Source organism: Trachinotus anak, unplaced genomic scaffold (assembly GCF_046630095.1).
Source record: "Trachinotus anak isolate AG129_WGS33_773 ecotype Australia unplaced genomic scaffold, CSIRO_AGI_Tana_v1 ptg000008l, whole genome shotgun sequence".
In the NCBI taxonomy this organism is placed as follows: Eukaryota; Metazoa; Chordata; class Actinopteri; order Carangiformes; family Carangidae; genus Trachinotus; species Trachinotus anak.
In genome coordinates this window covers 3,094,363-3,119,317 of record NW_027273859.1, presented here as the reverse complement: position 1 = coordinate 3,119,317, position 24,955 = coordinate 3,094,363, and the positions used below count along the sequence as shown (strand labels likewise).

The 24,955-nt window shown below is 39.0% G+C and overlaps 2 protein-coding genes across 2 annotated transcripts; both read left to right on the top strand.

Annotated features, from left to right (window-relative positions):
• Positions 1-1,065: 1,065 nt before the first annotated feature.
• Positions 1,066-7,714, top strand: imp4 (IMP U3 small nucleolar ribonucleoprotein 4). Its single transcript, XM_071481908.1, has 9 exons — positions 1,066-1,225; positions 2,341-2,449; positions 2,573-2,656; positions 2,743-2,852; positions 3,753-3,885; positions 5,386-5,540; positions 5,632-5,726; positions 5,820-5,893; positions 7,292-7,714. Exons 1-9 carry the CDS (start codon positions 1,175-1,177, stop codon positions 7,402-7,404), a joined length of 924 nt encoding a protein of 307 aa, XP_071338009.1. The 5' UTR covers positions 1,066-1,174; the 3' UTR covers positions 7,405-7,714.
• A 233-nt stretch (positions 7,715-7,947) lies between these two features.
• Positions 7,948-22,345, top strand: araf (A-Raf proto-oncogene, serine/threonine kinase). The gene is made up of 16 exons (XM_071481907.1): positions 7,948-8,079; positions 9,987-10,208; positions 12,727-12,830; positions 14,211-14,313; positions 14,492-14,646; positions 15,456-15,554; positions 15,665-15,809; positions 16,669-16,696; positions 16,813-16,943; positions 17,112-17,314; positions 17,516-17,692; positions 17,957-18,003; positions 18,565-18,683; positions 19,647-19,778; positions 20,433-20,567; positions 20,846-22,345. The coding sequence occupies exons 2-16, from the start codon at positions 10,098-10,100 to the stop codon at positions 20,984-20,986; spliced, it is 1,830 nt and encodes a 609-aa protein (XP_071338008.1). The 5' UTR covers positions 7,948-8,079; positions 9,987-10,097; the 3' UTR covers positions 20,987-22,345.
• The last annotated feature ends 2,610 nt before the right edge of the window (positions 22,346-24,955 follow it).

The following is a 24,955-nucleotide window of genomic DNA, read 5'->3' as shown; positions in this document are numbered from 1 at the left end:
GCTGAATTAACACCTCTTCCACACAGTTTCAATGAAAACTGAACATTATAACCTTTGTGTGGGGAGAAGTAATTGCAGACTGTTGTATTCAACTGTATTAGTTTTAGTTAGGTGTTCCTAATAAACCGTCAAATGAGTGTATATAATAAATATTGCATTTCAGATACTTTCTCCACATGGATGTATGACATTTTGTAGTGAAACCCTTCATTTATTTTTCACCCCATGACATGTTCCATCTTTACACTTTGTGTGAGTTTGCCTATGTTGGGTTTGTCTAATAAATGCAAACTTATTTCTTCATAAAGGATCATTTCATGTTTCACTTTTTGAAAGAATTACACCATCAAACATGATTTTAGAAAACATTTTAGCACCGTGTCATGGCCACAAGGCTGCAAAACAACAATATGGTGAGTCAGATGTGGACCTCGGGACATTATTTTTCTGTTGGCAATTAGCAATGGTGCAGGAATAAAGCCAGAATAAAATGGAATATGAGTCATTAGATCTTTTCCCTCATTGTTCGAGCTCACAGAAAGATTCTGAGGATCAGTGAGAGCTCTGTTCACCGCAATATCATGGTATGGCTCCTCTGCTTTCTAAAAAAAAAAAAAGTGCCGTGTTGGAAACATGTCGAACTATCTTAAGAATTATCAAAACAGGAACTGTTGTGAAATCCATTTGAGTTGTGGCTCATAAAGTGGTGGAGGGAAACGAACTGGCAGACAAATATGCAGAACATGCAGCTACAAAAAACAGAAGTATATATGGCAGTAAATTATAATAAGGCTGAAGTTAAAAGCATAATTAAATCAGAAATGGTTAAAAAAAAAAAGGCAAGAAGAATTGAACAGGACAACTGAAGGCAGGCATTACCACAGTATCCAAAGGAAAGTTGGAGAAATTTGAGAAACTAGCAGAAATTAAAAAAAAAAAAATCATCACAAGGATGAGATTTGGGCATAACTGTCTCAACAGTCCACTTAGGATAATTGGTAAACATGCATAGAGTATTGAGATGGTGGAGAGTTGGCCCACACTTCAGAGGGTGGCGGTAATGCGCCTTAAAGCTGTTTGCTGACCGCCATAAAACAACAGAAGAAGAAGAAGTCAGTATCGAGCGCCCTCATTTGCTCCTCTGTTAGCGAATGAAACAGACTCTTGTAGGCACATGGTCTTTCCATGTGTTGGAAGCGGACTACAAGCCAAACAAGAAACCATGGTAAGTTGAAACTTGATTTTAAAAAGATGATTAAGCCTGAGCTCTCTCAGTGTCTCCGGTATGAATCTGTAGTGGCGAACAACGGTGAGCTGGAGCTGACGTTAGCTAGCTGCCCGCTGCACTGGCGACTCCGTGGGCCACAGCTCGTTCATGATCACTGTAGATGGAGAAAACGAGTGTATTAGCTAACGAAGTCATGCAGCAACCCTTCCCCCGGTGTGTAACATTAGACACGCAGAACGCTTATTATTTAAGACACTGAGTCATATCAGCTATGTTGAATGTCTTAAATATTTTTCAAGTTGTATATAACATTGAACCTGACGTCTTGAAAATCATTTCTCATTGGTTTCAGCTTTCTGACAATGCCACTTAATGTCACGTCTTAAAAATGTAAAATAAATATATATGTATATATAGAGATCCTCAAAGGAATTAAGGCGTATAATGCACAGATTGTGTGTGATGTTATTGTACATGGTGAGTTGTCAGTCTTTGGTTTGTTTGTTGAGTGTGTGTGTGTGTGTGTGTGTGTGTGTGTGTGTGTGATCTACTGAGCACAGTGTTCAGTCTGACAGCATAATAAGCAGGGCAAATATAGCAGTGACATATAGGAAAAACAGAGAGCAGAGCATCAGGCCTGATACTTAACTTCACTCCACCCCCACTGAGAAGAGTTGGAAGAGTGTAATGGCTCCATGGACAAAGGATCCGTCAGAAGAGTCTGTCTGTTGAGCAGCTCTGTGACAGCAACCTGCCCACCCCAGGCCCAGGCTCCCCAGGAAATTCAGCCAAGTCTGCTCCTTCTTGCAAAGAATGCCTGTGTTCTCTGACCGGTCCAGTCTGTCCAACTCCACATCAGTGCCCTCAATGGAGACTAGTTGCACAAGTGGCCCAGACCTACTATAGTCTACCAGTGGCACCATGCAACAAGTCCTCCACCAGGACCCTGAACTCCCTCTCCTGTCCATCCCAGTGTCAAAATAATATAGTTTTTGATGTTCCTAGCATGCGTCTAACCCGAACCCACATTTTCCTACAGAAATAGCACTAGGCTATTAAGAGCCTGCATCTCTTGAGATAATTTGGTCTAATGGTCTGGGTGTAACTTCCAGCTTCGCCGAGAGGTGAGACTGAGGAGGGAGTACCTGTACAGGAAGGCACAAGAGGACAGGCTCCGAACAATAGAGGACAAAAAACAAAAGCTGAAGACGGCACTTGATGGTAGGATGGCCTGTTGATTCGATTCCATTTTGCCTGCATTCTGCATGAGAAGTTGTCCACACTGGATGAATCCTGAATCCTCCACAGATCCTTGTATAACATAATTTTTATTTTTCACTGCAGAAAATTGTCTTCTTCCAACTGAAGTGCGCAAAGAGGCTCTGCAGCTACAGAAACTACTGGAGTACGACGATGAAGGGGCAGAAGGCTGGTGTTATTTCTTGCTGTTCAACAGTATTCTGTCTGTTTTTTTTTTTTTTGTTTAATCATCATTAATTATTTTATCCATGCAGGTGTCAGCACTCACATGGATGATGAGTATAAATGGGCTGGAGTGGAAGATCCTAAAGTCATGGTCACAACATCCAGAGACCCTAGTTCCAGACTCAAAATGTTTGCCAAGGTCAGGACAGTTTCTCTGTTGTGAATTTCTCCGTACAGACAGTAGACTTACAGGAATTACAATGCAGACCAGACGTAAACACTCGATGGTCCATGTATCACTCACAGCTCACTGTGAGTGATACAAGTGTCTCTGAGCGGGGCAGTGAAACTCAGCCTGCAGACAGCTTTTCACCCTGATCCCCATGATGACAGTGCACACTGTGTGTTTGGAAATCTACAGTAGTTGTGATGAATGTTAAATATTCATAACCCCTCAGCTTTTCGCCCTGTACTGTAATTTCCCAAAAATGTTGCAAGCAATTCAACAAATGTAAAGAGTAAAAATTCTAACTTTAAATATATCATAAAGGAACCGAAAAGAAAGAAAAACACACATTAAATAGTATCTAACTGCACTACTCTTTTCCAATAAACTTCTTGGAAATGGTTCACTTGTAAAATAAGGTGATAGTGCATCTAATCCAGAATTAAAAAAAAAAAAAAAACATAATTAACTTTTATTGACAGGCCTGAAAGGATGATAATGCTTATTCAATCCAATAACAATCAGAATAATTACAATCTATTCATTTGTTTTTGGCCATTATTAAGGGCCTTGGTTGGACTAAAGCTTATCCCTGTATCACAGCAGTGACAGATAATCCGACATTCACTTCAGAGGCCAGTTAAAGACTTTTGCTTTTTGCTGCTCACAATCATTCATTCTTGCTGGCTAGCCTCATTGTGAGCTGCCAAGAGCTATGCTTATTAAATGCTGATTTTAAAAAAGAACAGACATCTTTATATATATATATATATATATATATATATATATATATATATATATATATATATATATATATATATATATATATATATATAGTAACAGGAAAGGTGAACGATATGGAACTCGTTACAGGAGGTAAAGCTGATGTTCCCTGGAGCCCAGCGCATGAACAGAGGAAACCATGAGATCGCCGCGCTAGTGCGAGCCTGCAAAGCCAACAACGTTACAGACCTCGTCATCATGCATGAAACAAGAGGACAGCCAGGTACGTTTGTTTACTTAAATCTTTTCTTTTTCTTCGTTTAAACATTACATAAGCAGGGGGCAGGAACAGTTGTGTATATACTGTTATATTAAGCACTGTCAGACTGATTGTTATAGTGAAAATAACAATAGCAATACCCATAAGTGTAAGAGTGTTATCAATAATAACAGTAACACTGATAGCAACACAAATTATTGATAATAATTATTATTATTAACGGCAGGTTGGGTGAAAATTGGACAGCCACATTTGCTCCATCATTGCTGATGGCTGAAAATCATTACAACACAATGGGTTTCTTCTTATTTACAATAGCTCCTTGTATCTGATTTACAAAAGGGGAAAACAGATTATTTAATCACACTTTAAATGTTAGTTAAAGCATGTTTTAATTTAGGTGCAAACATAGACATTATTTTAATATCTACCAGGTTTTCACCTGTCTCAGTAACTTAGGGGGAGGGTCTTTATTTGTAGTGCAAAACTGAGGATTAATGACAGTGTGAACCAGTTGTCTGCTATACTAGTCTTACTCAAATAATTCCTAATCATCATTCAATCAATATATTGTTAGTAACCCTTTGTCACCATGTCCTGTCCCCTCCAGATTGTCATCGTCCATTGAAATGTTTCACGTTTCACTGTAGACATCGTCAATTGCCAATTTGGCAGTTCAGTAGATTATTGCTCAAATCATTTACCAACAGTTACTCAGAGTGGAACTCATCCAATTTTACATTTTTATACACAGCACAGTGTGTTTCGAGGTGTTGGGCAGTACCACTGCGTGTTTGAAAATAGTTGTATCCAGCCTTTTGTATCTCCTAGTGGCCTAAAGCTACATTATCTATTACTAACATAACACTCCTAAATCTCTGAGCAAACTGTTAAGTTGCATTGTGGCTAATGTATGCACCAGGTTTTGACAAGGAAGAAGAATGCACGGAATAAAGACAGTATCTCCTGTATTGTGTCCTGAGAGACAATGCTATAGTAGTGCAACACTAAATCGTGGATTACTCTGTCATATTTTCTTACTTTTTCCTCCCTTCAGTTCTACACTCTCGAGAATAGGCTGACATCCCCCCTACTTCAGGCTAGCTGCTTAAGGCTACGTTAGCCACTACTACCATAACACACCCAAATGTCCAGCTGACGTACTTTTGATCTCCAGACTAAGTGCTGCACTTTTCCTGACACGGCAACAAACTGCCATTGAAAATAATGGGTTTCATAGTGTAGTAGTGCTGTTGTTACGTTAACACTAACATGTTAACACTAAGTCGTAGCTTTAAGATGGTGACAGGGTAAAAACACCTGCTAAACACAGGGTAATAGATATGGTCATTGTCATTAGCATTTAGTTCGAAGGAGGCACCAGTTTTTCAAGTTGTAAAAGGAAAATTCTTAAAGGTTAAGAGTATTAACGTGAAAGTAAACTACAGTCACTATGGAATAACTGTACTTGGAGTATCTGCTTTTTTCCCTGTTTATGAGCAGATGGCCTGGTGGTGTGCCACTTGCCATTTGGTCCCACGGCTTATTTCACACTTTACAATGTGGTAATGAGGCATGATGTTCCAGACATAGGCACCATGTCTGAGGCTTACCCCCACCTCATCTTTCACAACTTCACCTCACAGCTTGGCAAGAGGGTAAGTGCTGGACCATGCACTGTACACATGCCACTGATATTTTCTTTCACCACTTGTTTGTGCATACAGCTAATTCATTCTGGTTGCACAGGTATCAAATATCCTCAAGTATCTTTTTCCAGTGCCGAAGGAGGACAGTAGGCGTGTAATCACATTTGCCAACCAAGAGGACTTCATCTCTTTCAGGTGAATGAGAAAGTACTCCCTCAACGTAAATGCCCTACAGGCATCAGATTACTTGAACAATAATAATAGTAATAATCCTTTTTTTTAATACAGACATCACACCTACAAGAAAACGGACCACAAGAACATTGAGCTGACAGAAGTAGGGCCCAGGTTTGAAATGAAATGTAAGTATGGATAGATAAAGTGGCTTTTTTCACCTTCTAGATTCCTCCAGTACAGAGGTGGAGGCAGGGGGGAGCAGTGTTTTAACTTGTCATGAATGAAAATCAAGTTGCTCGTGGATGTGTTGGTGACTAACTTGCTCGCTAACAAGACACATCATATATTACACCTTTGTGTGGTTGGAGGGTCTTTTCAGTTGTTAGGTTTCCCTCTGCTTCTGGTCTTTATGGGCATTCAAAAAACAGCCACGTATGTTGCTACAGGTACTGGTATGGCCAAGCAGCATGATCTAGGAAGGGGAAATTAGGTAATAGATCCATGTGTTTGAAGGCTCATTGGAACCTGAGACACTGCTCAGCAGTTAATGATACTATGAGACAGGATGTAGCATCCCAAAGGATGTCATCATGACAAAAATCAGTTTATCTGTCATTTTATCTATAGCAAGAATTAAGGGATTCTCATTAAAAAAATAATTTGTATTGTGCAGAATAAACGTATTTGATCGGCCAGTTCAGTGCATTGCAACAGAAGTTGATTTTTTTTTTTTTTTTTGGCCAGATAATGTATTATTATTTTTTTCATCAGAATTCTCTACTGTAGGTGAAGGTGCTGTTTTATCATTAGACAATATAAGCTTACCACAAATATATCAATGTCAGGAATATATTCCAACATGATAGATAACAAGAAATTCCAGTGCATTCCCAAACATATGTTTGAACCAGTTTGGAAACACTGATGGTATTACATAGTTTTTCCATCAAAGATCCCTGACAAGTTTTTTTTTAATGATAAATATTGTTACAAAAACATCTTTTGTGTTTTATGTAAAAAAAAAAAATTAAAAATATATATTTTTAGGCAATATGTCACTATATCACTTGAACTCTGAGATATTGATGTCTGTATCACTAGTATATTTTTGGGTTGTTTTTTTTTTTTTTTTTTTTCCCTCTTCTGAGTACTAATGTTGGTATGACCACGGCCCTTATTTTAAGCCAGATCTAAGACTAGGCCTAACTCTGCCATGGACACACAGAAATTAAAATATTATTGGTTGTGGTAAGACACTAGACACCTTAGGTTTCAAACTGTTCATTTAAATAAGGACTGGTGAAAACCACTAGAAGAGGCCAGCACAGTTAAAGCTAAGTTTTGTGAAAGCATTCTAAGTCTTATGTGTAAAAACATTACTGTTTATAAACTACACTTGTCAAAATGCATTGCAGATGAGGCAAAAAATTAGGAATAAGAAAGGAAAAAAGGAATGTAGGATGAGGATTTCTGTTCTCAGCAAATTATAATTTTGGGACATTTTCCTATTTCAGTTGAATTCTTCTGTTCTGTTTAACTTCTTTTGGGATGTGTATAATGTTTACGTCTGTTCTTTTGTTCAGTGTACATGATCAAACTTGGCACCCTTGAGAATGAGGCCAGCGCAGATGTCGAGTGGCGTCACCATGCGTATACACACACAGCGAAGAAAAGGAGGTTCCTCAGTGTGCAATAGGGGTAGATAAAGCTGTTTTCAAAAACTGTGCTTTTTTTTGACTGATAACAGTCTATAATGTGGAGTGTCCTCAATAAGAAGTGAGTTTTTATTGGAGTAACCTAACAAATATGAATAGAAGTTCAAGTCAGTTGTTGGATATAGTCAACAATGACAGGTGTTCAAACTGCATTACATCCATCATTGGTGACTGCATTTTTAAAATAAACTTTTTTGACAGATCCATTGTTAAACAAAAACGTAATGCATACTATATTGACTGTATTATAACTGTTAAACTGTTTTGTAATAAAAGTTGTTTCTAAGTTCCTGTATCGTCTCAATTGTATTTTGTATTGGCCATAGTGGAGAAAAGTTCTTACATATACATAAGTGCAAACATAAAAGATTTGCAAATATATACTCAAATATATGATTAACAATTCTGTAATTACTTATTTGTATTGGTTAAGCTTTGCTACAAAATGAATAATGTAGAATAGTGTAGTTAATTTCAGTTCCAGATCTATACTCTGAACTTCTACCCGTTACAAGTACAGTTGGCGTTGTCAAATGAAAGAACGCAGCTCCAAGAATTAACCAATGAACACGGAGCATTTCGGAGGTTTTCCGCTTTCCCCGAGGTTCTTGACAGATCCGACTTCAGATTGAGAGAATTCAAGATGGCTGCTACAGGTAAGAGTGTATCTTGTATCCACATTGTAATAAAATACTGGTGGGAAGATGTTTTGCTATTTTGACATGTATAGTGGCAACTGTATCGTGCTGTTTTACGGATGTCAGTTAATTAAGTCACGATTGTTTATTTTGGGAAGACACTAAAAGTAGCCAACAAACTGACATGGTGGTAACCCCCCCTCGCCCCCCCCCCTTTCCCCAAGTTGGCTAACGTTAGCTGGTTAGGAGTAATGTTAGCATTAAAGTGATACACAGTAAGTGTTAAAGTAAGCTAGCCACTGAGTTAGCTAGATAATCTCCTGTCGCGCTCCCGTCAGTACTTAGCTTGCTAGCTAGTTTCGAGTCGAGCCCAGAGGAGTTTACAAAAGCTCTGTTAACTTTGCATCGTTAGCATCATATTGCCACTGTCACTTCTTTCCTACTTACTATTACCTTTCAAAGCAGTTGACTAGTTCGCGAAAGTCACTTAACTTGCACCCCGAGAGAAACGTGGCCTCCTAAAACTCGAAATGTCGTATTGCATAGCAGGCAAATCTTATGTTAAGCTAACTGGCTAACGTCAGCTAGCATTAGCATCATGCGACTAGTTAGCAAGTTTGCTTCTTTGCAGTTTTGACTGTCAGTGCTTCATTCCAGCATTAATTTGACGGTCGGCCTTTTAACGTGGCAGGTTACATCAGAGAAAGTCAGCATTTGTCATGTGAGGTGTCTGGGCTGTGAATAACATTGTCGTTTGTGCCGGTAAATTACACAGATTTAACGTTAATACTCGGTAACTTTACGTGTCATCATATATGGCTGGGCATGATCAGGTAATTACGTCAAATATTTTCTTGCTTAGGGACAAAGGTTATGGGGGAATCACTAAAAACCCTTCACGACTTTGTCTGGTTTATCCTGGATAATGTCTCCATCGAGAAATCAAAGTAATTTCAATAATGTTATGAAGTCAAGATTTTCAAGTGTCCGTTGTGCCTGCTGTCCAGCAGACTGGTGATTTTTGTTAACTGAAATATGTACCTGTGGTGTCTGGCATCATGTTTGATAGCGACCCTTTCACCCAATTGTAATTTTATGTATTTTTCCTTTATAATTCAATAGCCATGAAAGACTAATTCTCCCAATAATCAGTCTGCTCTACTTTTTTATGATACATTTTTTAAATTAAATTATTTGTATCTATATGTATAATCTGGCATTTGCACATTATTTATATACTCTACATTGTTAATGTGAATGAAAACAACATTTTAAAAAATATATTTTTTATCAGTGTATTGTGTCAAAGGTGTTTTACAGTTTTTGTGTATTGGATTCTTGTAGTTGATCTGTTAGGAGGGGCATCCACACCTCAAATGCTTTTTTTTTTCTGCAATATATATTGCTACACAGAAATTTGCAACAGATGACTTGAATACCTGGTCCAAAGCCAAAATAATTTCATACAACTGACAGAGCTGTTCTTTCTGCAACCAAACTTTCCTGTTCTGTGTTTTTTTCCTCTTGCTTATTTTAGGTTGTGGTCCATAACTAGGAGAGGCGGGGCCTGCTTTGTTTTTTTTTTTTTTTGATAAACTGATCAAGAATGATTGTGATTGGTTGCTGGCTGTGCATGCACTTCACTAGCAGCAAACTTTGTATCCAAGATCCCTTACATCAGACAGATTTCTTTGTATATTAGTTATAAAAAATAAGAACTGCAAGTTTTCCTTTTGAATCAAGCAGCAAAAAGTTGTAGCATAATACATGTTGCCTTACTTGATATTAAATGTCTTATGATGTGACTATTGAGCATGTTCAAATAGTGATGACAATGCCAAAACAATATATTGTATATTATCAGTTCCATTATATTTACACAAGGTATGTTGTGTCCAAACTGAAATATGTCCTTGTTCTGACAGGTTCTAAGTAAAGAGCCAACTCCTCTGGACCCCACTGTGTGCATGAAGCTGTCCTGAGGTTGCAGTGTTGCAGTGCAAGTGCTACATCCCCAGCTCCTCTTGCCTCTCATCATGTCCTCCACCTCTTCCTCCTACTCCTCCTCGGGGGAGACTAGTCCGGAGGATGTACCCCGAGGTGGGGGCACCATTCGAGTCTACCTCCCCAACAAACAGAGGACAGTGGTGAGATTATTGGCTATATACATATCTTTGGGAATGATTTACTGGCATACAATACACTCAATAACTAAAAACATGAGTAGGGTGTTCCTGGATCTGTGAGTGATAGTTGAAAGCAGGGCTGTGTAGTATGCATTTTTTCACCCCATCCAAAAGAATGATGCTACTGCGATTAAGTAACTAGTGGACAATCTCCCCTTGCACTACCCCTCACAGTCCAATTTGTGTGTAGAAATATTATTACGCTTCTCTATGCTAGTGATGGGCCGTCAAAAAATCCACAACGTTTTTACAGGCCCTGTCTGTCACTTTACTGGTCATCTCTCTTTGCTTGTGTGCAATGACAGTGTGCAGCATGCATGTACATCACACAAAACACTGCGTTAGATCACCACCAACAACAACTACACACACACACACACAGCCACCCAATACTCCCCACATGCACTCCTGTAACTTTCACATGCAAAAAAATGAAATACAAAAGGAAAAAAAATGTGGTCATAACAGTAATGAGTTCAACCCCGTGGTAGGCATCACATGACTCAAAGTATTGTGGTTATGCTGTTACGGTCGCAGTCATGTTAACATTTACTACCTCTGTGAAAGAATTATGCCAGAACTGTTAGCTGGAAGTGTAATTATTCACACAAAATTGGATCGTCTTTCACGACAAGTAAGAAATGAGTAAGTCAGTGGACTGTTGGTGTAAGGTCTCACGGATGGTGCCTGCCACCATCTTTTTAACTTCTTTGACTTATTTCTATTAGACATAGATTTCATGTTTTATTATTTTTGCAAAATAGCTGTTAAATTGTATTTTCAAGTAAATGGTGATTGTGCATGGTAGTTCAAGTTGTGTGGAGGATAATTTTTTCTTCATGTTATCCATATCTCCATGTGTCCATGATTTTACAGTGCAGAGTAATTGTACACCCCAGAGAGGTCAGCATACATGTCCACTTTCTATACCTTTAAATAAAACCTGATTTGATTTTTCACATTTGCTGTAATATTGCATACAAACCATTGTTGAAAAATGTTGCTAAATGGACACATGAATGCATCGGCTCACGTAGTCCTCTCATCCACCTCAGACAGAAACACAATGATGCAAGTGCATTTTTTTCTAGATGATTATTTTAGAAGCCGTTAGAACTTAACTGTCTGAATTAAATCCAGCCAAACCAAAATTTGTCTGAGCCATTCCACTGTTCCTGCTTGGCTTTTTATATAAAATAAGCAGGCGTACAACGCTATGTAACAGGTCTGTTTTACATTACTATGTTAGAAATTAATATAGCATAAAATTAAGTCAAATTTGATTGATATAGCCCATAGGTTTGGGAGGTAATATGGTATCCAGGGGGTTTGTTTCACTAGCATCATGAGAAAATTCTGCTGTGCAATGTTCACATATATAGGCTATAATAAACACCTTAAGAGTGTTTGTCCAATGCCAGTGTCCGTGTGGTTGAAGATGCAAAGAAACCTAGTCTGACTGACAGAGGGGTCTGTTGTCAATGTGTTTGTGAGAGGGAGAGAGCAAGAGCAGGGCTGAGCGGGACTGAATTGATGTGGTGCGCACGGCTCTACAGTGAAACAGCGGCACAAAACACAACGTTTGACATCTTTTATGTTGTTTTAGTATATATTTTATATATATATATATATATATATATATATATATATATATATATATTTTTTTTTTTTTTTTTGGATCTTTATGAAACTGCGGCGGGGCAAATGGTGGACTTCTGTGTAGGTAATTCATGGAAAACACTGAATAAACACAAAAACATGAATGTAACATAAGATGAAAAGTTGAAGTCCACTGCAGCCATCTTGTGGCAGGAAACGATATAGCAGCTATGGCTGGTTCCCTCAAAGCCCCATAATGTGTTTTTTAATCATCTGGTTATACTGTATACCACAAGAAAATTTGGGGAACATTTAACATTATCAAAAATTGGATATCACCCATGCCCAATATCCCAAATCACAAATTTACCTTGAGGCATTTCAACACCATCTCTCCTTAGGTCCTTGAATCAGACAAGGAAAAGAAAATGCAAGAAACCTCAAAAAGATCAACAGAGGAAGGACAGACATGGAATGTCACATGTATAGACTAGAGCAACATAGTAAGATTGATAGTATGGACAATCAGGATAGCATTATTATAGATTGTAAACATTAATCAAGAATATAATCTGGGAAGACATCAAGAAACTTCCAGGTAACGCCAACAGATAGGGTCGTAATCAGTTCGGACAGTAATCTTGGTGGTAGGACAACATGGACTATACTGTAGAGCTGTTAAACATCTTAATACCACAATGGAACTAGCAGCCATGGTTGACTGTCATCCATAAAAGCTTTGTTGTGGTCAGAACAGGAATGTAACGTTGTTAACATTGTGACGGAAGTTCTCTGTCACAATATGAATAATTTGTAGTGTCATCCTGTGTGAATGTCATTCCAATGCCGCACTTGTTCAAATATGGTTTCCTGTTCCCAGGTGAATGTTCGCCAAGGACAGACAGTGCACGAGAGTCTAGACAAAGCACTGAAAGTGAGAGGCTTAAGCCAAGACTGCTGTGCTGTATTCCGCCTTCTAGAAGGGTAAGATTGTCTCATTGTCTCGTGGATGTGCACCCGCACTATACAGGGATAATGGGTTGCATTCCTCATCACCTACATAAAAGATTAAGAGGCAACAGCAGAAAAATTGTCACAGAAAAAAAGCAAGTAAAACACTCTGTAGTGTGTGCAAAAATGTCACAGTCACTTAATCTTTCTTGGTTTTTCAAAGTAAAGCTCCAATGCCTGTGTATATGAGAAAGCCTCTGGTGCTGGCCTGTTTATCAATATTCGTCGCCATTCAGCCATATCTCCCCTTTCGGTCTGTGTTCATTTTGATATGAAAAACAGACACTTGGATTTAAATTAACTATGCAGAAAGTAGATGAATAGAAACTGTCCTTGGAAAACTGGGTGTGAGCTGCTTTGCCACTCCGTTCACATGGCTACAGTTCATAAAATGTAACTGTAGAGTTGGGGGTGTCATTTGCTTTCCTTTGTTAAATGCTGGCCCATAAAGCTCTTGGAGACTGAGGCCTAAAACTTTATTTAAATGAAAAGCATTCCTTCAAAAAATACCCCACCTAACATGTAAATCCAGTTGGCGGCTCACAGATACATCTGTTGTTTTGTCGACCTCTAGCATCATTGCCTGAGAGCACCTATTTCTTCTACATAGGCAACTCTGTGGAAGAATCTCCGGCATTTCATCCACTATTCTCAGTGTTCGGTAATTATGTGTTTGTTCCACCCGAGAAAATAAGATAATTTAACATTTTGCTATATTAAAGTTCTTAGTTTCACAAGGATCAATTTGTAGTAGGTTTACCTTCAGGTTCTCAAAGTTATCACGACCCAAAAGCTGAGCTCAACTTAACAGCTTAGTAGTTAGTGTGGTGTGCAATCTCATGCTGGATAATAATCGTGGGCTCAAGTCAAGTCAACTTTTTCTAGAGCACATCTAAACACATGAGCTGACCAAATTGCTGTACAAAGGACATTAAAATAGATAAATAAATAAAAGCAAGTAAAAAAATGTATAAAACAAGTGAAACACAAGGAAAGCTCAGTAACTATACTGTATACAGAAACATATAAACTACAGGAAAACAACAAGGAGCAAATACACAATCATGAACATGACAACGGACTAAAAGATTAGTAAGCTAAAAAGGCAGATAAATAATTTGTTATATGGGCTAAACATGCTTAACTGGTCGGGCTGTATATTCAAAAAACCTCCCAACTTCTATGAAAGCCTGTTTTAAGGGACCTTTCTTTATTGGATGCTTGTGTTGCCTGCACAGTCAGCAAAGCATTCCTAAAAAACCCAGTTTGTCTCACATGGGTCTAGAAATGTATGGGTTTCAAAACCAATAATATGTACAAACTTCCTTTCCTTTCCTTCCTTTGCCTCTCCAGTCGCAAGAGACTGACAGACTGGGACACAGACATCACTCCTTTGGTCGGAGAAGAGCTGTTAGTCGAGGTCCTGGATGATATTCCCCTCACCATGCACAACTTTGTAAGTAGCTGGCAAACAAGCATACCCTGCTTTCATTTTTACGGCTTTCTGAAGTACTTTATGTTCACAGAATGTCAACCTATAAGGAACTTTGAAAAATACACGTCATTATTGTTTCTTGATAGTTTTTGCCTTTAATCATTGATGCTGTAGAAATTAATATTCTTTGTCTGTGCAGGTACGGAAAACCTTCTTCAAGCTAGCTTACTGTGATTTTTGCCACAAGTTTCTTTTTAATGGCTTCAGATGTCAGACATGTGGCTACAAATTTCACCAGCACTGTAGTAGCAAGGTCCCTACTGTGTGTGTGGACATGGATACCGTGAGCAAACGGTGAGTTGGAGAAGAGGCTTTCATTATCATTATCATGAAGTGATTCTGTTGAGTTTATAAGTGGATGTACTAGTAAAAGGGCATCAAGTGCCTGTCGAGTCTAGTTATTTTCCAAATTGCCAGTGTTTCTTTAGCAGGTCTTCCACACCTAGCATGACAGTGTAAAAATGTGTTACTAATTTATATCAGCTCGTCCGATATAGATATTTATTTTTATGACCTTGTTTTTCATCTGTGAAATGTGAGATTAACAAATGTTAATTTTGTAACATCAAAATCTCCTTAGTCATCATGCTTATCTGATTCTGTTTTGATTGTTTATTGGGTCATCATTGAGTCAGGAAGCCAAAGATAAAAGAGCATGAATTTCACATAAGCAGAGGATCACCAACTTTAAGTCCTTCATCTGACCCCTTGTTTCATTACCTCCCTTTAGTTTCATCCCCTCCAGTGTTTCCCACAGACCAGGTAGCAATTTGTGGCGCTCCACTGACACCGTTGGGGGAATGCACCAGTGATGCGCTGGTTGATTTTCCCGCGCACTGCTGGCATATGCGCGCTTGTCTGTGTGTGTGTGTGTGCGTGTGCACGTGTGCCTGTGTCTGTGCGTGTCCGTGTGTGTCCGATAATGACAGAGAAAGAGCGCTATGTGGAAATGAATGAACGGGACGATATTACGTTGAGAGCATAGACTAGAGGGAAAACAACAACAACGGGGGGAAAAAAAAAAAAAAAAACAGAATCATTCTGTGGCGGTTGGTCTATGTATGGGAAACACTGCCCTCACTTTTGCCCTATGTTTTATCCAGGTGTGATCCTAATCCTTGCGCAGATGAGTACCCACCAATACTATTGCCAGAAAATTCCCCATCACAGAGCAATCTAGCCTTAACCCCAGAGCCTGCTGGGTAAGGTCCAACTCTAAACAAATGATATTCAAATTAAGAGGACTAATAATCTTAGTCTTTGGAACTGATATTCAAATACAAATCTCTGGCTATTTCAATTCATCACACAGGATGGACCTCTTGTCCCCAACTTCAGCCTTTCGCTTCCCCATGCCCAGTGGAGATGGCCAGTCTCTACAGAGGCATCGCTCCACCTCCACTCCCAATGTTCACATGGTCAGCACAGTGGGCCCTGTTGGAGCCAGCATCATAGAGGTCAGTGTTCACTCATGTTTGGATCGGGACAAGAGGACCCAATTATATCTACTGTATGTGGTCAATGGTCATGGTTTGCTGGTAAATGTTGAATGGGAATAGTGGGAATGATAAAGCCCAGCAAACTAACTAGCTGCTCTTAACCCATCATGCTCTTCTTAGCTAATCAGCTTTTTGGGACAATATTCAATATAACACTACTATTTAATCTACTGACCTACCAGATTGTTTCTCACCCAGCAGGGTAAAAACAGTCTCAAAAAAGTCTGAAGAGCTTCCTCATTTATTGGGTCAGTCTGGTCATTACAGAAAACAGGAAATGGACATAGTTGCAGACTAAAGAGTGTCTGCTGAATGTGAAAGATTTCCATCATCCATTCCAATTCATCAAAAGTGCTTTGATGCAGCCCAACTACAGGAAACATTAGGGGTTAAATATGCTGTGAATAATTATGTTGTTCCACAGTTACCTGCCAGTGAAAAAGTAATCAACAGGATAAGATCAGAGGAAATGAACAAGGTGCTAATCAGACCTGCCTATTTCTTTAGTTTCACCTACATGCACGAGAATCAGTAGGCACATGAAACATGCCAATATCTATTGCAACGTTGTGAAATTGCGAAGATTTTGAGTTTACCTTGTAGGACCCATCCTTGATTGTGCAGCGGATTTAGACTGATTTGCAATGAAAAATCAACTCTCTCCAACATGCATCATCCAAACTACTCCAAACTTTGTGTTTGATAATAGTCCCAACCTGAACACATCTACATGCTCATATTCAGTTAAATTCTTAGTGGCTTAGTGTATTCAGTTTTCAAATGTGAATTAACTATGCTCTGTTTCTCCTCCTTTTAGGAAGCACTAAAATTCAACAACACAATGGGTGCGGTTTTTATTATTTTTTACCTTTGCCTATTTGAGCATTTGTCAGCATTTTGTAAACTTACACATTTCATAATTTTACATGTTTTGGTATTCTACTGACTCTCATTTCTGCAGGTCCTGAGCCCTCACCAAAGCCCTCCACCAGCCCACCTTCTTCTCTCGGCTCTCCAGGTAGGAGACCACCAAAGTCCCCTTCAGAGCACAAGGAGCGCAAGCCCTCCTCATCTGATGACAAAAAGAAAGTGGTAGGTAGTCTTTAGCCTTATTCACAGGTCATTGATTTTCTTCAGACAGGTTTGTAGAGCATTAATAGTAGCTGGAAAACCCTTGAAAACCCATTCATTCCATTGTAAGTAACAGGATTTACTTGTGGTGTGAATTAGCAGTTCAGAACATTCCATGTCTTGTTTCAGCACCGAGGGGGCTATAGAGACTCAAGTTACTACTGGGAGGTCCACTCTCGAGAAGTCAACATTCAGAAGAGAATAGGTGCTGGCTCCTTTGGAACGGTGTTTAAGGGGAAGTGGCACGGAGACGTGGCAATCAAGATTCTTAAAGTCACAGAGCCAACGCCTGAGCAGTTACAGGCCTTCAAAAATGAAATGCAGGTCCTACGGTCAGTAGTGCTGTCTTAAGGTTTTCTTTCACTCTTTATTTGAAAAAGGGCAGGCACTGTTCTTCACCCTCTTCATCAATAGGTTTTTGCTGATTTTTGTTGTTCATTGAAAACGGTTTTAAACCAATTTAATGGGTCATCATAGTAACTATGGGCATCACTTTGACTTTGACCAACTATTGCTATTTCTGTTCTCTGCAGGAAGACCCGCCATGTCAACATCCTGCTGTTCATGGGCTACATGACTAAACCCAACTTTGCCATTATCACACAGTGGTGTGAAGGCAGCAGCCTGTATCGCCATCTGCATGTCACAGAAACCAAGTTTGACACTATGCGGCGCATTGATGTGGCCAGACAGACAGCACAGGGCATGGAGTAAGACCTGCTGCTGGATTCCATTTCACCATTACCACATACTCACTATTGATACCCTTTTGTGATGTGCTTAACACATCAGCTGTCAGTTGATGTAGTGTTTTTTCCAGTGCATGACTTTGTGCAATCTGTAATAACAGTTGTTAGTTTTGTAGAGATAAATGATTCTATTAAGATGCAACACTTGTTCATTTCATGAATTTTAAACCTTTCAAACTTACTTATATCTGCTAAAATCTTATTTAACTTGTTTCTCTCTTTCAGTTATCTTCATGCAAAGAACATTATTCATCGAGATCTGAAATCAAACAGTATCCTTTTATTGTATTGTGGTAACTTTTAACTGCCAGGTAAAAACTGTGTAAGAGAGATTTGTGTAGGTATTTGAGCGTATACCACTGTAAACTCAGTCAATATCCACAATGGAAATTTAGAACACCATGTTCTGTAGCTAACAAACCTTAAATCACAGACATTAATAACTTTTAAATAAGTGGATATGTATGGAATTATTAGGACAGTAAGATGTACATTTTTTTGTCTCTGTATTTTGTGGTGCACTGGATTTGAAATGAAACAATATCAGGGTAAAATGTTGACTTTAAGCTTTTTAGTTTCCATATTGGATCAACAGTGTGAGAGTGTAAGTGTTTTAAGTGTAAGTCCTCGAATTTTAAGACATAATGAAATCAAACGAAGGTTTTGTCCGTCTTAACAAAATTAATTCTGACTGTCACTTGGTAAAGTTCTATGTTGTTAAATGTAGTTGAGAAGTTTCCTTTATACAGCCCTCTATTCTCATAATTTCTTGCTTGTTGGAGGTTTTTGTGATATCTAATACTGTTGTAACATCTCCTGAGCTCTGCTGCTAGATATTTTTCTTCATGAGGGCTGGACTGTGAAGATAGGCGACTTTGGCTTGGCCACAGTGAAGTCTCGGTGGAGTGGTTCTCAACAGGTGGAGCAGCCTAGTGGATCCATTCTCTGGATGGTGAGCGTCTCGTTTGCCATTGGCTGTACATGATGACTTTGTTTTAACATACAGACATCCTTTATTTGACTTGTGAAACAGTTGTTGTTTATTTGATAACCTCTGTTTGTTAACCCTAGATACATACATACAGTCATACATCACACCAATGTAGGTCAATCTACACTGGTTTTGATTGGTTTCTCATACCCATAACTGTGCAGAATTTATTTTAAAATGATTTTAATTACCTACAAAGCACTACATAGGCTGGCCTCACTTTATATTTCTGAATTATGGTGTCCACTGGCCACAGTGAGATCAGCAGCTACACTGTACTCTGGGATAACAGTGTGGTGTAGCTCACAGCGACAGCTAGCAGCTCACTCTGTGTGTGTGATCTGTAAGTGCATGTGATGACATCACTCATTGCAGTTGTATATGTCCTCAGTCTGAACAGAAAGGCAAACTTGACTGGCAGTGGAAAAGGGGTCAATTGGCTTCTATTAGCGGGTTTACCCACATTTAAAAAACCCACTTCTACCTCATAATTTTGGTGGAAAACAGGTGTAAATCACAAGAACAAGTGTTTGGTTTGGGCTATTTACTTTACCATAGATAATAATAAGAGGTTTAAAGTTTGTCTATCTTATTTGGTGATCTTAATAGATTTTCATGCACCTTACTGGAGACATTTTCATGTAAATATTGAAAAACACACTTTTGTAATCCTTTGTAACTCTTGAATGCTTTTAGGATACATTTCATATCCATACATGCAGGTGTTATGTGAAGATAAGTACTGTGTTTCCCATAACTGGGGAAAGAGGTATCAGACTTTTGGGCTCCTCTGTATGTTGGCAGAGATATATGGGCTATACTCAGGACATTACAGCCTAATAAACTAGCAGTAATGTGTAATTTGGCAGATCATTACATAAATTACATGCCTACATTTGTTTTTTACTCTTTTTTTCTCCAAAGGCTCCTGAGGTAATCCGAATGCAGGACAGCAACCCATATACGTTCCAGTCTGACGTATATGGCTACGGAGTAGTGCTGTTCGAGCTGATGTCAGGGACCTTGCCTTACTCCAATATCAACAACAGAGACCAGGTGACATTACTCTCCATTTTGTGTTAACACTCATTCAGTCGAAAGTAGAATATCTGATTAACCTAATTAATCTTTCTGAAATTTTTGCCAAACATGACGATTGAGCACAATTCACTGTCCTAGCATGAGGAATAGCTGGCTATCAAATATTTGTCATCTCATACCCATTAACACAATAGTAGGGTTGTTAGCAGTAGTGTATTTGGGTCACATGCATACTCCTGCTGACAACCTACACCATATTCGAGATTTTGAGGTGTGGTACAAACACTTGGAAATTTTATTCTGACAGACTAGAGGAAAGATTTGGGGGACACCATGTCGTTTGATTTCATGGTGCAACTAGATGGAAAGTCAGGGCAGCACCAGAGTCATCATGATTCAGTGTCTGTACCAAATGGCATTGCAATCCATCCAAAAGTTTTTGGAATAATTCATTCTGGACCAAAGTGTTTTACTAACAGATGGAGGGACACAGATCACAATATATGGTGTTTGTCTCACATTGACCGGCTGTATCAAATGAAGACTTTAGGCAAACATTCAATTCTGTTCTCTTGAAAGTAGGTTAAGTTAGTGACACTGGCTTTCTTCCCCTACATGAATAGCACTATCAAATTTCAGTAACTGTCTCCTTTTTCTTTTCTTTCTCAGATAATCTTTATGGTTGGACGCGGTTACTTGTCTCCAGACCTCAGTAAGCTGTATAGTACCTCACCCAAGTCAATGAAAAGGCTTATCATTGACTGCCTGAAGTTCAAACGTGATGAGAGGCCCCTATTTCCACAGGTGAGTGGTGTATAGGTAACTCTTGTAATACTGGCGTCTTGTCTTTTTTAAAAATGATTGAAATTGCAGATGAGTGTTCCATACAAATTTACTGCGAAAAATAATTTTCTTATTCCAATTATTTTAATTTCTTAATGCTTTAAATATCCATACATTAGCTATTATTACTTTGTGCACATCATCAGTTCCAGACCTGAGAATGACAACCACATGTATATGGACAACATAGTTAAATCTTATGTTGATTGTTTGCCTTGCATTTGGTTTTCCTTCATCAGATCCTGGTGGCCATTGAGCAGGTGCAAGATCTGCTGCCAAAAATCGAGCGGAGTCGCTCAGAGCCTTCACTCCATCGGGCCGTTCATGCTGAGGACCTGAATCCCCTCCTGTTCCACACCACCAGGCTGATGCCCCTCTAAGCTCTCTGCAGCTCTGGGCAGAGAGGCTGTCACCCTTTCCAAAACTACAGCATTCCTGTGCCTCAGAGAGGCTACAGCTGGCTGTCTTGACAGACCACGACCCAACTCACTGTCTGCCCCTGCAGAGCCCTGGAGCGGCACCACCCAGCGCAAAACTCAGTAACAAACTGCAGAAATAACCATAACATTTACTTTTACTAATTTGGCAGATATTTGCATTTACTCATTTGGCAGATGACTTTCAAGTGAGGGACATCATTAACCTCAGGACATGCTGTCAGTGTCTAAATGTTACAAGAAGTAACCTGTGTCCCCCACTGAGAGTCTTTGTTTTTCCTAGTCACTATTGCACTAAGCAACGTGTTGCTTAGTGCAATAGTGAATGTGACAATGATCCACTCATTAAGTGAAAGAATGGTCACATGTATCCAGAAGTATGTTAAAATGCCTGTTATCAGGCCAGAAAAAATTGATCAAACAGGTTGATTTGCATTAGATACTCTGACCTACTCGGAGGTATCTTGAGTTGTTTTGACAAAAATGTAAAAAAAAATATCATGTTTTATACACGCAATGCAAAATTGCACTGGCCATTTTTAGTAGTAAAATATTCTTACTCTGACCTTTGAAGAGCACTGTGATGATAGTGAAAGATTTTAATGAGGTCAGCCCGACCACGATGCTTGGGCTGTTGGTTCAGGTCAGCTGATTAGCTGACATACTTAGCAATATGTATTAAACCACAACAACAAACCAATATGAGGAGGCAGAGGAAGATGACACTCAAACCTTTAGAAGCCTAGAATAATTTGGCAACTTCATACACTGAACTATGAAAAAATGTTAAGTAAGAAATAAATAAAAAAAAAACCTGTCTTGATGAAACTCTGCACGAACAAACATGAGTGAGAAGGCAGTGAAAGGCTTGAAAAACAGAAGTGATGGATCTTTGCAAATCAAAATGACCTTTTCTTCCAACACCTGAGAACAAATTGTTTTACATGGGTAGATGTCGTCAAGCAGGCTCTCCATTCATTTTTATCACCAACCAGAGTTTCCATTTATATTGTAGTGGACTAATAAAAAGTCACTGAAAGAGCATTTGACATGTGGGAGTTGAACAGCTGACCCAGCCTTCATCCTCTATTTAGTCTTAAAACCTTATTGAATGGGACAATACAATAGACCAAGTTTAAACGGTGTCAGTAATTTTCTGCTGAAACTAAAAACAAAAAAACAAGACTAGATCAAAGCCTAGTATATGGCTGGACATCTTTTGGTCAAATCCTGATTTTATAATGTGATGTTGTCTGACAAAATCATCAAACACATGAATTAAAGACAGAGACTGTGCAGTGATTTCAGCTATATTTAATGAATCAGAGAGAAAGTTAGAAGAGGCAGACTATCTTTCTTTTTTTTTCTTTTTTTTTTCCTTTTTAAGGATATTTTTTCAGGCTTTTGCCTTTTTTACAGTCAGAGTGAGTGAGAGAGAGAGAGAGAGAGGATGACATGAAGGAAAGGGCCACAGGCTGGACTTGGAAACTGGGCCACTGCAGCAAGGACTAAGCCCAAATGGCATTCACTCTGCCAGGTGAGTCAGTGGGACACACTCTGGGACACAGACAGACTGACGAGACAGATCTTTCTTATTTTGTCTCTAACACAGAGCACAGCCTCCTTCTGGGATCCACAATAGTTTAGCCTTTATTTACTTCCAACTCCAGAATGTAACAGACTTTTATTAGAGGCAGGTCTTTATTTCTAACTCCCTGTGTTGTATATGTAGAATTGATTATTGTGGTTAGTGCAAAGCCTCGTTACCGATGGCTTCTTTCTCTCCCTCCCTCTCTCCTGCTCTCTCTGCTTGGTGTGTATTATGTTTAGTTATTCCTCAGCCTCCTTTAGTAATAATTACACATGTAATGAAACTAGTTTGTTTGCTGTAATGGAGTTGAGGCTCGGTGTATTGGAAGCGCTCCTCCACTTCCCTGCAATTTCTGAGCAACCAGGAAACCAGAGCAGCTCGGTAGACTGCCCGTAATGGGGTGTAGACCTGAGCCCCTGGTTGACATCCATGCACAGTCCAGCCATGTACCAGGTTTATACCCAGTCTTGTTTGAAAAAAGTCTCTAAATCCCGCGACAATGTGCTAAGTTGGCAACACTGCAGGATGTAAACACCCCACTAACAGAACCTGTTGGAGCCAGACACTCCAACTCCAGTGGTGGAAATATCATCAGTCAGTCAGTCAGTCAGTTAGTTAGTTAGGGACATTCCAGATTATAGGCTGGCCCTGCTGTTGGTCAAGCCACAAACAGAACAATGCTTCATCTTAATCAATTCCTAAAACAAGTTCATGTTGTGCAAGTTGTAATGTTATACACCCATTACCACTGGAATTTTTCAGCTTTTGTAAAAAGTCAGTCTGAAAGTTGTTAGGACCAATATTCTTGATGTGTATACAGAAGGATCATTTTGATAATCAACATTTTCAAGTTAGAATATTACAAGTTTTCGTTCCCACCTTTCATTTTTGCCATTGCAGGGAAAACTTTTTAAAACATCAGGTCATCACAGGACTCTTTGCACCTAGTGAAATATTAAAATATTCACAAAGTTATTAAGAAAATTCAGATTAGGCCCTCTCAGTAGACCACTACCTTGGTGGAGATTGATTTTATAACTACTTAAAGCATTTCACAAATGGATGACTCTGACAGGTTGATCTGTAACCTTGTGTAAAATTAGTTCTGTTTGTTGGTCTACCCCCCAACACAGTGACACATACATTTATATATGAGGCACACACATCACAGGTCTCATGAGAGAAGAGTGTAATATTGAAGGAACTCTCAAGACTTTGTCATGCTCCGGATTGCGGGATTGTAGATGAGATGGCTTTTACTTGGGTTGTGTCCTAAATGATTGTCCTTTTAGTCTAATGAGGAATTGATAGATGCAGTCTTAATAGAAATGCTTAGCTGTATTGCTGCTAGGTTCAGTGAGTTTTCTGTTTGTTTGTTTTTCTACATCCACACTCCTTCAACAAGTCTTTTTCAGCCCTGTCTTAAAATTTCTGAATTCCCTCAAACATTGCACTGTGGGTTAGCTACTATATTTCATGCATACATGCCCACACACAGAAGTACTGTGGTTGTTAGGGATGTATTAACACTGACTAACATGGTAATAGTTTGTTTTAGTTTAGATGCACTGTGACAAGTGTAAATAATGATTTGCAGACACTAAAGGGCTTAGTAAGCTTCAAATAAACTAGGCTATACGACATGTCTCACGTGTTTTACAACATGCACTTTGGACTGTTAAAATAGAACCCAAAATCTGATTAAATTAATTCTGTCAAGAATGGAAAAAACCTTGAAAGAGAAGTTCAAATCCTGCTTCCTTTCACCTGGCCAATCGCTGTTTAAAGTGAGTGTGATTGTCAGATCAGTTTCAGATCATTTTGAAAATTATATGACCAACCCATCACCAATGCCACTGTTGAAAAGGGAGTTTTAGACCCTCTAAGAATTGGTCAAGCACGTTGGTTGAGCAAGCAAACTGTATATTTGGTTTCGTCAGTAGTTCACCTGTTCATGTTCATGTAGTACCTGGCAAGTTGAGCATTTACCTGTCATTGGTTTGGGTTGATGTGTGTCATTGTCTTTCAAACAATAGTTGTAAGAAACTTGAAGTGGCTGTCATTGTCATCATCACAATCTCTTTGTGTCACTGTGCTGGAGTGGCAACCCAGTGTTCCCTTGTCCTCTGTTTCATGGCCAAGCCTGTCCGTCCTTTTCCTGCTCTCACCTCTGTAAAAGAGTCAGTGAACCAAACTGTGATTTGTTTATCATGCTGGTCAAAGAGTTATCTCTGTTTTAGGCCCATAACTAGTTGCTGGTGTCTTTTGAGTAATGTTGAAAACAGACCAGTTTGGCAGAAACTTCCATTTGTTTCCTGAGG

Bases quoted from the DNA above. Each gene is read 5' to 3' on its own strand.
- imp4 (XM_071481908.1), top strand. From the start codon at position 1,175: ATGGTCTTTCCATGTGTTGGAAGCGGACTACAAGCCAAACAAGAAACC. The intron at 5,541-5,631 runs GTAAGTGCTGGA...CTGGTTGCACAG, and splicing joins CCTCACAGCTTGGCAAGAGG to GTATCAAATATCCTCAAGTA. The intron at 5,727-5,819 runs GTGAATGAGAAA...TTTTTAATACAG, and splicing joins GAGGACTTCATCTCTTTCAG to ACATCACACCTACAAGAAAA.
- araf (XM_071481907.1), top strand. From the start codon at position 10,098: ATGTCCTCCACCTCTTCCTCCTACTCCTCCTCGGGGGAGACTAGTCCG. The intron at 17,315-17,515 runs GTCAGTAGTGCT...TGTTCTCTGCAG, and splicing joins AATGAAATGCAGGTCCTACG to GAAGACCCGCCATGTCAACA. The intron at 19,779-20,432 runs GTGACATTACTC...TTTCTTTCTCAG, and splicing joins ATATCAACAACAGAGACCAG to ATAATCTTTATGGTTGGACG.